Source organism: Oncorhynchus tshawytscha, linkage group LG13 (genome assembly GCF_018296145.1).
Source record: "Oncorhynchus tshawytscha isolate Ot180627B linkage group LG13, Otsh_v2.0, whole genome shotgun sequence".
In the NCBI taxonomy this organism is placed as follows: Eukaryota; Metazoa; Chordata; class Actinopteri; order Salmoniformes; family Salmonidae; genus Oncorhynchus; species Oncorhynchus tshawytscha.
Window position 1 is genome coordinate 34206467 of NC_056441.1, and position 15621 is coordinate 34222087.

Consider the following 15621-nt stretch of genomic DNA (forward strand, 5'->3'; position numbering starts at 1 on the left):
ATCAATTAATGCCAGTAGAATCTATATGGAGAGGGACAGGTGGGGATCGGTGACCTATTAACTCTGCCAGACCACACACACACAGACACACACACACACACACAAACTTTCTTTCCTCATCTCCTTTCCTTTGTGGCCTCCAACATGTGAATGCATGGAATATGATTTTGCCTTGATGCTTTCACCCATCAAGTCCTTTCAGATCAGTAGGTGTGAAGGAGAGGAGATGACGGAAGGAGGATATTTGAGACTGTTTGGAACAAGTCCTTTCAGAACAGCGGCGCTGAAGGCGAGGAGACAAAGTTAGGAGGATATGTGAGATTGTTGGAACGTAGCCACCGAGTTGAGAGTAGAGTAGACACATAGCGGTCTCATATTTCCCAGAGTACCTTATTGGACATGGGTTCAGGGGGGAACAAGTCAGCCATGACACTATAGGGCTGTTTAGGCACGCAACAGGAAGAGACCTGGCCACACCATCGCCACAAAAATACTTTTCAGTTAACTGCAGAGAGAATGGACTTGTAGGTCGAGTGCAACGCCTAGGATTAAAGCTAAAAAGGTTTCAGGCATAGTTCGTGGGCTTAGAAAAAGAGACTGCGGGGACTATGGGGAGGTTTACTTTGAGGGTGCTGCTAGGTTCGTCAGCATTGGCTGTTGATAAAATTGGACAGTGGCCAAAGTACCAGGCAAGTCTCTGTCTAACAGGCCCAGGTATCAGTGGTATGAAGTACTTAAGTAAAAATACTTGAAAGTACTACTTAAGTCGTTTTTGTTGGGGTATCTGTACTTTACTATTTATATTTTTGACAACTTTTACTACAACTTCACTACATTCCTGAAGGAAATTATGTACTTGACACCCAAAAGTACTTGTTACATTTTGAATGCTTAGCAGGAAATGACAATGGTCTAATTCACTTATCAGGAGAACATCCCTGGTCATTCCTACGGCCTTTGATCTGGAGGACTCACTAAACACATGCTTCATTTGTAAATGATGTCTGAGTGTTGGAGCGTGCCCCTGGCTATCTGTAAATTATGTCTGAGTGTTGGAGTGTGCCCCTGGCTATCTGTAAATTATGTCTGAGTGTTGGAGTGTGCCCCTGGCTATCTGTAAATTATGTCTGAGTGTTGGAGTGTGCCCCTGGCTATCAGGAAATAAAAAAACAAGAAAATGGTGCCTTCTGTTTTGTTTAATATAAGGAATTTGAAATGATTTATACTTTTGATACTAAAGTATGTAATTGCAATTACATTTACTTTTGATACTTAAGTGTATTTAAAACTAAATACTTAGACTTTTACTCAAGTGGGATTTTACTGGATGACTTTCACTTTTACTTGAGTCACTTTCTATTATGGTACCTTAACTTTAAAGTATGACAATTGGATACTTTTTCCACCACTGCTAGCTACTAAGGAAAGTGGATTCAGCAAAAGAAACCCACAAATTAAATTCATCCACAAAATGTGATTTGCTAGTTTGCACTGATATCAAAGAACCTAACAAAAACAATTCCACAAATCTACCCCTTTAGTGTGAAAAGTAGCACTGAAAATCCCTTGAAATGATAAAAATGCCCTGTCTTGCGCAATGCAGTAAATATGATTTCTCCCTTTTGCAGAGATGAGATCATAAAAGCAGAAGCTGCCAAAGGAGTCCATCTGTACAGTTGATGGCACTGAGGCTTTCCCCCCTGACTGGCATGCCTGTCCTTCTGTCTGTATGGGGACCACTCACTGTGCATCCTCTAGTGATTTGCCCACATAAACAAAAAGGCCTTGGCCGGCCACATCAAATCGGCTCGTGGACCGGTTTTGAAACCGTGGGCTACCAATTGATCTACATAATAACTACATATCATCTGAAGTTTTATGTACGTTGTAGTACATTTTACAATCATCAAGTAGCATATGTGGATATTCACATTTTCTAATTTTCATATTCTCAGACGGACTTGTTTTTCAAGGACCATTTTTAACGGTTGTCTCTAAACCTAAGAAGGTAGATCTCCAGTCCCTCCAATCTGAACCACTGCATGTGACGTTAATGTTAGTCCTGATGCAACAGTCATTTCTCCGTACCGCTTGACCTTACAGTATATTTGAGTAATCCTCCAAACCCTTTCACCTCTGTCACCTACATTCAGGCTCTTTCTTACCCTGGTCCTGGATCTGTTTGTGCACTGGCGTAGCACACACGCCCTTGCAGCCCCCGCAAGACGGGGGCCCACGAGCTTTGGGGGCCCCCAATGCTAGAATAGCAGGAGATTACCTCAAAGATTCTTGAAAGTCGGTACAATCCTTGTCTAGCAGGGACAATTATTTTTATAGTTGAAAATAATGGATTTTGTTACAATAGAAAATTGACATTTAAGGGAATTTTATTATGGAAAAGATTTGTTTTGAGAATTTTCTAAATACTTTCAATATTATTAATGTCGGCTCAATGTCTGGCGCAAAGGATCCCATTTTCAAACGCCCAAAAGCTATATATATATATATATATATAAATAAATATAAAATATGGGTCAATAAAGGAATAAAGGATATTAACTCAATTATCTTATGGTAGTTTCTTGCAATAGCGCTTTGTGACTTTAAAGAATTATGTATCTCAAAACTGAGATTCCTAAAAGATGTGTTTGGAGATTTGGTCAACTGCGTCATATTTGTCTAAAATCCTAAATGAATCAGGAATGAGCAGGGACAGCTATACCATAAGGACCCCTTATTCATGTCCTCATTACATGTAGTGCAACAAGACCACTCATAGTCTATAAAGTTCTCCAATTTTGATAGATTTAAACAAACAATATTGGAATCACCACGATCACAACCATAAACTGTCAACTCCTTCTGCCTGATAGAATATGAATTTTGGTTCAAATATGTTACATTTAATTTGTTTTTTATAGTCCTAAAGCAACTGATGAAAAACAAAATGTTTGTCAACTCTGTAAAACATCAACTCCGTCAGATTTTTGTCTGACATCAACTCCGTCAGAGTGCTGAAAGATCTGATAAAATGGTTGTGTTTTTATTGGTGATTTTCAAATGAATCATTTTCCATATTTTACAGATGTTTGTATTGAACTTGAGCTTTTAGAGGCAAAAATGTCTGTTGTGAGTATATGTTGTCAACTACGTCAGAGCTTGTCAACTGCGTCACTGATGGAGTCAAAACATTTTTTTTTTCATATTCTGAAAAAATATTATAATCACAGATCTGCAACATATGCTTAAACAATTTGCTGTGCTGGACCTAATGGATAATGTTTGCTTTATACATTTTGTTTCATGTTCTAAATCTAAATTAGCCCTGGAGCTTTTAATAGTGCTATAAAATAAAACAAAAAGACGTTTGGTGATTTGTATTTTTTATTTGAATAATCAAATGTTAGAATGAAACAATCAAAGCCTTTAAACATTTGTTGGACAATAATAGTAAAAATGAAATGCCTTTCATGGTGACTGACAGAGGTGACAAAAATCCAGTTAGTTACATTTTATGAAAAATAAATCAATAGAAGGTTGTTCCTTTACATGGTTTGATGGCTGATACTTTGGTCTATCAAAATATAGATACCTTTTTGGGTTAATAGTAAGACAAATATTTGTGGGGGAAAAAAGTTTAGATTGTGCCATCCTTCAAGAATCCCTAAGCTCTAAAACAGCAACACTTCCTTTCAGCCTCATGGCAAAACGTGTAAAATACTGTAGCATAAGATAAGCTATAGTACTGCACATTTTTCTATCTGCCCCACGGGGGGGGGGCCTTGCTCGGACCTTGTGGGGGGCCCCGCGAAACTCCACTACGCCACTGTATTTGTGCTGTCTTGACAACTCCTATACTCATCGTCACGTGAGTGAGCTGGCAAGGCAGCACAAACAGATCTGGGACCAGGCTAGCCCTTTTTACCTGCAGGATCTAATTCTCTCAAAGGTAACACAGAAGGGTTGCTGACATCTGCCACAACACCCCGAGCTCTTAAAAAAAGGAATCCTTCCTGGCAGTGGGGCGCCATGGCAACCACAGCCACACAATACATAGCAAATAGGTGCTGGATGTAGAAATAGAGCAGACAGAATGACTGCATCTCCTAGTTTTCATATAAAGACCTTAACAGTGCTGTGTCAGAGGAAGTAGGCCGGATTTAGCTGTTGAATGCTTGTTGCATACAAACTGAGACTTCAATGTGAGTGTAGCAAACATGTGTTTATCACATACTTTTGGCAGTGATGACTGTTCTGTAATTTCTAGTTCTATGATGCATGTAGCCGTAGAGTTGAGTGCCAAATGGCCATTAATTAACACAAAGGGCTGCTCACATGATCCGATGCAAGTAAACCTCATTGAGACTGTACCTATGTTCATATCCATTGGAAATTGAAATCAAACTCCCATCACACTGAACAAGGGTGCATCAACATGAACAAAGTCCTATGTCAGGTGTCTTCACACACAGCTCTTCACAATGGTCTACCTTCTATTGTTTATGCCGTCTCCCACCGTTGAGGTGCTAAGGACTCCTACAGCATGGCTCCAGAGGCGGGACCAGCCCTCCTGATTTCCATACTTGTTGCCATGAGCACCGGTCTAGCTGTGACTAGTTGCTGTGTGGAAGGACAGGACAGGAGCCAAGCACTTATGGCCATCCGTTCGAGACGGCCTCTTTGAGACGCAGATAAATATGAAAATGAGGTGGGGGGGGGGTTTAGCGTAGCCTACTGAAGGACTGTTTATCCTGGATCAACGGTAAAGGACAGGGGTGCGGACTGGAGTAGTGTGGCTGTCTTAGTTCAAACAATCTGGGAGGTGCACTGACAATTGTAGCCCTGTCCTTTAGAAACCTCGAGGTTCCTCAAAAGGCTGTGCGATTGCGTAAGTGGATAATACTGTATGCAACACGCATTGGAACAAAAGACAAGGCACAAACAAAGGGCACAATAGAAACAAACCTTAGTGGCCTTGTGTGTCGCATAAACAAAACTGTGACTGGACGTTGTGCTGGGCCCTGACCTTACATGGTCATCATACGGGCTGCCTCACACCACACCCAGACAGTCAGACCGAGTAATGAAAGGGAAGAATGAAAAGAGGGCAAAGCACTGCTATTTTCGGCGTACTCCACTTTAGATTGAGAAATGGGCCTCCCTACACTCAGTCAATCTCCCCAGTCTAGGGTCTAGCACACAAAAACAGCCAATGGCTAATCATGGTGCAGTGTGGCTAACTGCGGAACCTCCCATAATGACGTTTTCATGTCTATATGACAATGTATGTTGACATGGAGAAAAGACGGACCTATCGTACAACAAAAACATCTGTAAACATACATACACTGTGGCAGACAATCTCATTTGTCAACCTCCTCTCCTTGGCCTGTGGTTCTCAACTGGTTTTGCCTCGGGACCCAAATTGAACCAGGTTGTCTCAGTTGCGACGCAATACTAGCATTACGAAAAACAATCGGCAAAATACAATCTGGAAAACTTTTTTTTTTGTTGGAATTTTCCCCCGTTTTCTCCCCAAATTTCGTGGTATCCAATTGTTTTAGAAGCTACTATCTCATCTCATCGCTACAACTCCCGTACCGGCTCAGGAGAGACAAAGGTTGAAAGTCATATGTCCTCCGATACACAACCCAACCAAGCCGCACTGCTTCTTAACACAGCGCGCATCCAACCCGGAAGCCAGCCGCACCAATGTGTCAGAGGAAACACTGTGCACCTGGCAACCTTGGTTAGCGCGCACTGCGCCCGGCCCACCACAGGAGTCGCTGGTGCGCGATGAGACAAGGATATCCCTACCGGCCAACCCCTCCCTAACCCGGACGACGCTAGGCCAATAGTGCGTCGCCCCCCTAAACTCTACATTGAAAATACTGGGATTGAAGAAATAGTGTTCAGAGATTAAATTATTTTAAAATGTAAGTACACTGAAATGTCAACACACTTTCTACCTGGTTTAAGTAGTTTTTTTAAACTCAGATACCCATGACCCATTCAAAACCTCACGACCTACCAGTTGAGAATCGCTGTCCTCGACCATATTATATGATAGCCTATTCAAAAACTGGTATTGAAAGAAATTACATAGACAAACTGGATTGCGGTGCTCAGCACAAGAAAATGCTTTTATTTAGCACTGGTGGCTATTTCCACTGTGTTGGGTTGATATTCCCGTACACCTACACGGTTGAAAAGGTATTGTCAAATGTTGACCTTTCATCCTTTGTGTTGAAAGGCCTCCCACTGTGGCCTTTGAGTTGTGAGCGTCTGATTGATAATTTACAGCAGAGGATATGAATATGCGGAAATGTATAAATAGGGTTATGTAGCTTACGTAATGATTGAATTGAACCTATGGCAGCCAGATTCAATAGCCATTACTGGATTGAATAAAAACATGTGGCATTACAATATGTCATTACTGAGGTATTGAAAAATGGAAAACATATTACTGAAGAATCAGAGGGGTTTTATAATGAAAGCCAAGGGAGATTTTTTTTAAATGCCGATTTTTTTTTCTTACATTTTACATATTGATAATAAAAAGGCCCTATATGGGCTTCCTTTGTTATGTCATAAAACCTTGGAAATCATTGTGGGTAGTAGCCTACATATTAGAAAGGAGGGAGAAAAGAAGGAGAGGAGAGGAAAAGGAGGTCACCATTCTCACTTCACTCTGTCCACTGCCGTGGTATCCCGCCTTACCACTTAATTCAAGTGACAAAAGTCTCCAAATAAAGTCCATTCTGTTCAGGACATGCCCTGCCTGTGAACTTCAACAGTAAACCCTCAGAGGTGCCCAGTCTCGCCCCAAAACAAAGCTGCACCGTCACAGGCGCGACCACAACCATGGTTCAACCGCCCAGGATGGTGTGACCATGTTCTTGAACCATATTCTCATGTTAACACTTGAAACACTTTTTAAAAAGTGTTTGATGGAACATGACAGTTCTTTAAGATGTGACACCCCTCACATTAAATGAAAAAAGCTCCACTGGCCTACTAACCCTTAAATTAACCAAGCGAAGAGTGACTGCCTGGTCATGGCTCGCTCTGTCACCGTGACAGTCAGTGGCCATGACAGCGCTCTGTAGTGGGCAAACAGACCAACCCCGACCTGACCACAAACCCACTCTTCCTGCATCTCACAACCATTCTGTCAACAACATTAGGACCACAAATCCTGCTGATGGAAGCTTGATGTTGCATTAGATTGACAGTTCCGATTGTTGAGGGCGAGGGAGACTACTCCTTCAGAAAACATTCATATAGCATTACATAAATGTAATACACTCACTATTACCACATAAAAGTGTGTATGGCAAAAATATTCCCCACATCGTCAGTTAGGTAGTGTCATATGCCTTCAGAAATGACAAGGCAGCTCCAGTTATGTTGACGAAAACACTATCATAGTGTATTAGGATAGTGGGTATGAGGAAAACATAGTTTCCAAGACATGAACATACTGTACAGGCATCCATCAATGAGGTGGACAGCTCAGTGCTCAAGTGTCTGCCAGAAAGGCAGGTTATAGGTTAGAGGTTAACAGGAGGGTGACTGAGCATGACTATTAGTGGCTCCTTGAAGTCCAAATTAAAGGTTAAGCAGAGAGCTGGCTAAAGAGGGGCACATACATTATTACAATGTGGTTCTTTGTAAATCATTCTAAATGATTATGACAAGTCTTATCCATGTATTTGAACATGAAAGACTGCAACAGCAACCAGGAGAAAATGTGATTTCCTCTGTCAATATGTGTCCTTAGCATCACGACCAGGCCCCACAATACTCCACTGCCATTTGTCCTCCAAACCACACACACACACCTACACACACACACACACACACACTTCATAGCCCCCCGACTATGAGGTACATCTGCTTACCTCTGCTGCCGGTTGCCAGATCAGCCACTTTCTGAAAGGCGTCCAGGAAGGCGGCTACCGCGACAACTGTCGTCCTGGGAGATGAGAAAGACACAGCTGGTCACCATTCTGATTATTATTGGCAGCAGAACATACAGTATGTACAACATCGGCCTACAACCATACAACACCCATATTCACCATGGTTTGAATCACTTTACCAGTAGCACCATATGCTTTGGGAAAGGGGTGGACAGAGTTAGTAGTCTGGTCAAGGTTGGGTCAGTGTTTACCCTACAATTGTATACGTGGGGTGGGTCCCTCCATCTAGTTCTAATGCACGCCCCCCCCTAAACATGTTATAGGCTTCTATTGGTTTCATTTGACAATTTGATGCCAGAGGGCCCGGATGGGTGATGGATGTTGCTTTAGGGGCCTTTGCACCCCACATGGAAATTGAATTTGGGGAAAGACTGGGGTTGCATCCAACTAGATTCCCATTTTTTTTACATTACCTTTCATGAGTATTCACCATCTAACTATATGAAGATGTTAACCTTCAACCATCCCCGTATTTACACAATTTCAAACCCCCTTAGTTGGTAACCATAAGCAACCACACTGCATGGGGGTACAAAACTATGGATAAAGGGGTCACGGTAGATTTAATCTGGATTATTGTTGAGGCTTTTTTTTTTTTACCTCTATGCTCTTGCATTTCTGCATTTTAAGATTACCATGCAGCCAGAGAAACAAATCCATTACTAAATTGTCTGTTCCAGCCCTCCCTGAAATTGTATAAAGTAGAGACTGACCTTTGTTGACAAGAAACTGAGCTGAAATTGAAGTCAGTAGGTAGGCAAGGTATCATCAACCAATTTGATGTCATAAATCATTTCAGGATAGGGAATTCAACTGAGCCACATGCTGCATGATGGTAGTCTGTTGTACAATGTGCAATCCAAAGGGTTGCTTTTCTCTCATTCTTAATGAAGTAACGACTATTCATTTGAGCTCAGAAAAACACAAGGCTAAGTGGATGCACGCATTCTTCGTTATTTAAAGCAGAGCATGGTTTCTTAAAGAGTGGGCATGTCTACTCTAAATTCAGATGAGATATTTAAAAGGAGAATTTGGCCGTTTTATACCTAATTTTTATTTTGGATGTAAATGGCAAGTTGTAGAAGGGTCCAGACACATTTTATTTATAGCAATTTCACTTACCCCAACCAGCGATTCACTTCCTCATCCTCGTTGTGCAGTATGGGGGCTCTAAAAGGACTTACTTGGCTGTTTTCGGAGCATTAATTCATGTTTTTTTCCAGAGCTGCACAACGAGGATGAAGAAATCGCAAAAAAAAAAAAAAAAAAAAAGGGTCTGGACCCTTCTATAAAATGCCATTTTAAAAAGCAAAATTCTCCTTTAAAATGGTGTTAGGAAAACACCCGGACTAGGTCGCACACAATTGGCACTGCAGAGGTTATGTGTCTCTGCCCTTTGGCACTCTGGAACTCCCTCCCTATAGCATGTAGTTGGTGCACCGTGCCACTGCTACTGTTCTAGATTACAGAGGTGTGTGTCACGTAAGCACGTACATGCACAGTGCTGTACACAGATGCAACAGAAAAATAAAAACTAATTTGCTTCACACAACATGCTATTGTAGACACACCATTTACCATGTGGTGAGAAAGAGCTGCAAAAATAGAAAACTAGAAAAATGCATGTGCTGTTCGTAATGTTCGCATGTTTCATTTTCCTGCGGAGAGTAAAAGGCGAGACTATAGAGCTATGGATGCAAGACGACTTGTTGAATGAGAAAAAGGCCAAGAGGCTAGGAGGACATTTCCAGCTGGCTTCCGTCACATCAGTGGCAGGATTTCTCAGGAACCCTTTTCCTCCACAAACCTCAGCGGGACAAGGAAGTAGAGATGTTTTTCAGCGGGTTAACCCGGTGTAACCCTTGGCCTGAAATAAAAGCGTCTGGCGCGCTGCGCTGATCCACCACGCTGAGATAATGACTTTATGATTTGATCGTTAATCTCAGTTGATGAAAGGTTCATTAAGTTTTTCCCTTTTTTTCATTTTCTTCCTTCCCTCATGACCTTCAGCTGTGACTGTGTGCAACTGTGATCCAGAAACACGCTCACAAGAGCTAGGGCAGTGTGTGTGTGAAATTCTAGACAGATAACAAGGAACAATTGAAGAAGAAGGATTTTTTGTTTTTGTTTCTATGAGGTTGGGTAAATGCAGTGTGCGTGTGTGTGTGTGTGTGTGTGTGTGTGTGTGTGTGTGTGTGTGTGTGTGTGTGTGTGTGTGTTTACCTGTGTGTAGAGATGTGCAGTAAGTCCCGTGTTTCTTTGTTGTGTTGTTTTGCTTTGTTTCTTTGTTTACCTGAGCTGTGATTGTAGCTTCCCGGCCTTGCTGATGAAGTCATCCCACACTGGGTAACTGCTCTGAGGACATAAAAGAGAAACATGTGAGGACGAGGAGTACACACAAAAACATTTCTAATGCAACATGTCCGCAAGCTCATGTCTGAAAAATCTCACATATACAAGAGCAACAATGGGAGAGATCAATAAAGTAAATCCATAGACCCATACTGAGATTGTAGACCCCGCTCTCACTTTCAGTGTATGTAAAACAATAGCCCACAGGCAATATGGATACAGTTAGGATCAAATTGGGTTCAATTCAAAGTCCCAATACTGCATTGCAGTATCTCTGTTGAGAACGTAGGCTACCATGACTGAAGTTGAACTCCACTAAACCGAAGAGTTCTAAAAAGTGGATTATAAACAGAGTGGTTCAAGCCCTGAATGCTGAATGGCTGAAAGCCGTGGTGTATCAGACCATATACCAATTTAGTTGGTAATCAGTTTATAATAGTAATAAGGCACCTCGGGGACAGGGGTTAAACTACTTAGTGGTAGGCACTATGCATTACATGAACATGTGTATTTGAGATACAAGATGCATTTCAAGAAGAGCTACCTTCAAATAACTACGTGGTATATTGGCCATTTTACTGTGATAGCAATGGATCACAGCCATGAGTTGATAATGGGGCCGAACAATCACATTACGGGGTGGTGGGGTTAACGAGATAGCACACTGTCAGACTTGTCGTTGTCAAGGTGATGTGTCTTGAGTGATTGATTAGTGCCCTAGCCACACTCCCCTGAGAGGAGGAATACATGTGAAGTCTGCCGTCTCTCAGTGCCTCACTCAGGCATCCTTTTGTTCATCCACGGCACTAGCCCTCCACATTGGTTACCGTGACAACACGATCGAGGCAGTGACGCTGCACTTCAATCTCCCTGGCACCCATCCTTTACGTCGCTGGGCGAGGAATTACATGAAATATGCACTGCTTGAATTCACCACGCCACTCACTTATATGGCTTCTGTGCGTTGATTTCCTACTGAGAGATCATAATTTTAGCATCGCAAACGGCATTTCAAATTCAATGCAGTGACTGAATAATTGCAGATAATTTAAAATGCATTGAATCAGGCAAACAAAAAGATCAGGCTTTGACTCAGGCAATTCTAACACATGGTGCTCATCTCAGAAATGAAAATGGGTAAAAAGAACATGGCTCTATGCTCAACAAGACTTCGCATGGATCCATCAATTTATGGTCATAAACCCTAGAGCTCTGCTTTGTATCTGGTTATCTTTTCCATCCATTTCAGTTCTATGGTTCATCTAGTAATTTCACCCCAACCCCCCAGTGAGAGGATTATTTTAGCCAGAGTGATGATCCACTCTGATTTAATATAAATACTTATTAATAAACCAAAGTAGGCCTACATCCAATGCCCTCGATAGCATTACCTTCAACCTCGAGCCAACAGATTAATAATGTAATGGTGCTCAAACACGTATACATTTGAAGGGGTAATAGAGAATAAAGCATTATGGGCCGGTTTCCCAGACACATACAGTATTAGGCCTAGACTAAAAATAGTCCTAGACTCTCCATTGAGTAGCCTGTGTTTTATTTCAGGACTAGGCTTAATGTATCCAGAAAACAGATCCACGAAGTAGCACAACTCACAAATAAAATCTAAAAGTACAACTCTATAGAACCAATTCTGAAATGATTCAATTACCACTGAATTCCATGATTTCTTTGTCATTCATACTGCAGTATTTATACACAGTTTAAAGAACGCTTGGAGCTCAGGAAAGGCATGTATGATTGGTTCCAGTTAAACAGATGAATGGTAATATGTCTGCTTAGACAATAAGGGATGTGTGAACAGTATCTAAATGAATGATGTATTAACACACACACACACACCATCCAGCACGCTGATTCAATTTAAGCACAAACATTGGCGAGCAAATATAGGCACACATAGAAAATCCCCACCCACATATGTACACATCCGCCAGCAGACCAGAGTGCAATTCCTGGTACCCTTTGGAAAAGCCCTCCACCTACGTAAATGGTGTATTACACAGGTCTAGTGAAACCTGTCTGAAATGGCTGTAGAAGGCTATCATCAATGAACATATTTCTGCCTAATGTTAGACCACTGGAAAGCATTTGTCGTCATCAGAATCTACAAAAGTTGCCCATTTCTCTGAAATAGTTTATAGTTAAGCAGAGTTGATCACATGGCTTTGCAAAAGTTTCTCAAACCAGATCATGGACATCGTGGTTTTCATTTGTTTGGAATCTCAATCTCTATTCTCCTACATCAAATGTTTATCCACCACCAGTGGCTGTATTCATGGATGCCAAAGGAAGCCTGGCTTCCCAAAACAACTGACCAATATTTTATTTTATTTTTTATCTTTCGCCTCTCTGTGTTTCATAATTGTCCTACAATTTGCAAAAGGCTGAATGTATTTCACCGGAGAAAGCACGAAACAGAGCCCCTCGGTATGTGCAGGCCCTCTATCTTACGCTGTCTGGTCAAAACGAGTATGACATTGTTGCCGGCGGTAGCATTGAAGGCAAGGAAAGCCAGCGAGCATCGGCCTCCCTTGACAAAAGATTTGACCGAAAACTTTAATTGTTGCATCTCGTTGTGCTGTTGTCCTCTGGTGGCTAAAATTGTTCCTTTCCTACATAAGCCATGGCTGGAGATTTGGACTTGTAGTTTTACTTAATTCTCCAGTACTGGCCAATTATTATAAAGGCGATTCTGATCCAACCATACATACATTGTTGTGCCCCTGGCCTGAGAGGATGGAAGTTCAAAAAGTAGCTAGATGTAGAAGGCTAATGTTACCTAGGCTAGCGAGTAAGCATTTTAGCTAGGTAGCCTAGGACAACAAAAAATAAAAGTGTGTACTTGTATGACAGAGTGATAGACCGTTTCGTCAAGAGAGGAGGATGGCGTTGGCGTTTCTCTACAAGTAGGGTGAGTCGACATGTTTTACTACTTGCACGAGCACGAACACAAATCAGAACCATGGCGAGCCACATATTTAGCTTACGTTGATTGCACTAAATTGTTTTTGGTATATTTTAGTTGTCACTGTATTAGACTAAGCAGAGGTGATTTGATGATGTTGAAATATTGAAGTTGAAATGGAAACATTAACTTGCTTGACCATGCTGTAGGTCATGTAACAACTGTCTGTCACTGTACATGCAAAATGCTTTGTGGACTTCACTGGAAATAGGTTGTTATCTGGTTTTGTGATAAAACAAAGGTGTGGTTGAATTTATGCTTCCACTGTGTCCTCTTATTGTCTCGACCCCTTTACGCCTATATATCACGGTCGCAAGGCATATGAAATTACAAACAACGCAATTATCACAACACATATTAGGTTGTAATATGGGGGTGCATTCAGTTGTCAGAGGAACAGGTGGGAACGTGTAAGAATAGGCGCGCCAACACTTTCGGGCAGACTGGAGCGTGCGACAATATGATATTTTCTATTATTTTCTCTCTCTCTGCTTGTTAGGCTGAGCATAGAAAATACACATTGTCATGCTTCCTTCGGAGATGACATTGTGCAAAAATACAATTTCTTTCATTTCCAACTGTTGAGTGTAAGATAAAAGCAAAATAAAAACAGATGCGTAGCCTAAATGAGTTTCACATCAACAGTGACACATTTTATTGCTCTCCTCAGAACAAAAGTCAAGGGGAAACCTTCAGGACATGCATTTACTGCTACTTGATTGACGTGGTTTTAGAACATTCTATTCTAATCCATATCCTGGATCATTTAGCCTTTTATATGCATCCGTTTGTTGTCAACGAATCAGAACACACCCACCGTGCTTATCTCGATTCTAGGCAGTCCCTCGGCGAGCGCAATTTAGTAGCCTAGGCTGTACACAATAATTAGCCTACCAGCCACTCTTAATTTTTTATCGTATTCTGCAAAATCAAATATAATTGCATGCCCTTTATCTATCACAGTCAATGTCACATCGATTCGGTATAAACATATACGGGCACGTACTGCCATATCAAGAAAACGTATTATTCTATTAAAAATTAAAATGAAGATAATACCCTACGGAACCTAAATAAATATTAAGATAAACAATGAATACATGAGTCCCCGAAGTGTTACCTTCATGTCGCCTATCACTGTTTGAAAAAGTCCTCCGAGCGCACTGCATTCTCTTTCAATGACAGTCTCCATTTTCAGCAATGTATTATCTTGCCAAAACTGTAGTAAAAATGTGTATTCTGTCCTCCAAAACTGACTGAAAAAAGAAACTCAACAGTAAAGTATATTTTAAGGGCAAATATCCTTTCAAAGACTTGCTGCAGTATCCTGTAGGCAGCACTCCCGAACGATGGAAAGCAAAACAGCCGTGAGATTTAAACCCCACGTTAGTTTCCACACAGATATACATTCCATGTTTTTGCGTTTAAGACCATACTGAAAGAAGAATACAAAATAGGAAATCCTAGAGGAAATACCACTTGTTTAAAAACGTGTGACAAAAAACGAAAACAATTCGAGTACTATCACGGCATAGTCGAGGTTTAATGAAGTTTCTTGCCATAGCTGACATGCGAACTGCAAGTGTTTTACCCACGCGCGCCAGCATGCAAACCTTGAGCGCGCGTCCGCGTCGCCCCTCCTTTTGAGGCTAGTACAAGGATACTGTAGGCCTTACTTCTATGCATCGCGGTGCATGGATCATAATACATTACAAAGGGTTTGGAAAAAACGAAACTTTTTTATATCACATTTTATACTGTAGACCTAATCCTTAGATGTCATGTGATATTTAGATTTCACATCATTTATCGACTGCAAATTGACTACAAGAAGCCCAAACATACATATTATTTGACTAAAACATAATAATTCCAAATCTTGCTTACATTTGTATACTATCACATATCTCTCTATATTATGAGTGGGAAAGCTATTCCATGCGAGAAATTGCCAAGATACTGAAGATCTTGTACAACGCTTTGTACTACTCCCTTCACAGAGCAGCGCAAACTGGCTCTAACCAGAATAGAAAGAGGAGTGGGAGGCCCGGTGCACAACTGAGCAAGAGGACAAGTACGTTAGCATGTCCAGTTTGAGAAACAAACGCCTCACAAGTCCTCAACTGGCAGCTTCATTAAATAGTACCCGCAAAACACCAGTCTCAACAGTGAAGAGGCGACTCTGGGATTCTGTCCTTCTAGGCAGAGGTCCTCCATCCAGTGCCTGTTTTCTTTTGCCCATCTTAATCTTTTATTTTTATTGGCCAGTCTGAAATATGGCTTTATCTTTGCAAC

The 15621-nt window shown here is 41.3% G+C and overlaps 1 protein-coding gene across 6 annotated transcripts in view; it reads right to left on the reverse strand.

Annotated features, from left to right (window-relative positions):
* The window catches only part of LOC112264754 (MTSS I-BAR domain containing 1), a 45955-nt gene extending 31016 nt beyond the window's left edge, over positions 1-14939 (reverse strand). For all 6 annotated transcript variants that reach the window (XM_042295552.1, XM_024441557.2, XM_024441560.2 and 3 more), the window contains exons 1-3: positions 14447-14939; positions 10282-10343; positions 7908-7981 (exon numbers count right to left, since the gene is read on the reverse strand). In XM_042295552.1, coding sequence (XP_042151486.1) covers positions 7908-7981; positions 10282-10343; positions 14447-14518 — 208 coding nt within the window. In that variant the 5' untranslated portion in view covers positions 14519-14939. The remainder of the gene's footprint in view (positions 1-7907; positions 7982-10281; positions 10344-14446) is intronic.
* Between the last annotated feature and the right edge of the window lie 682 nt (positions 14940-15621).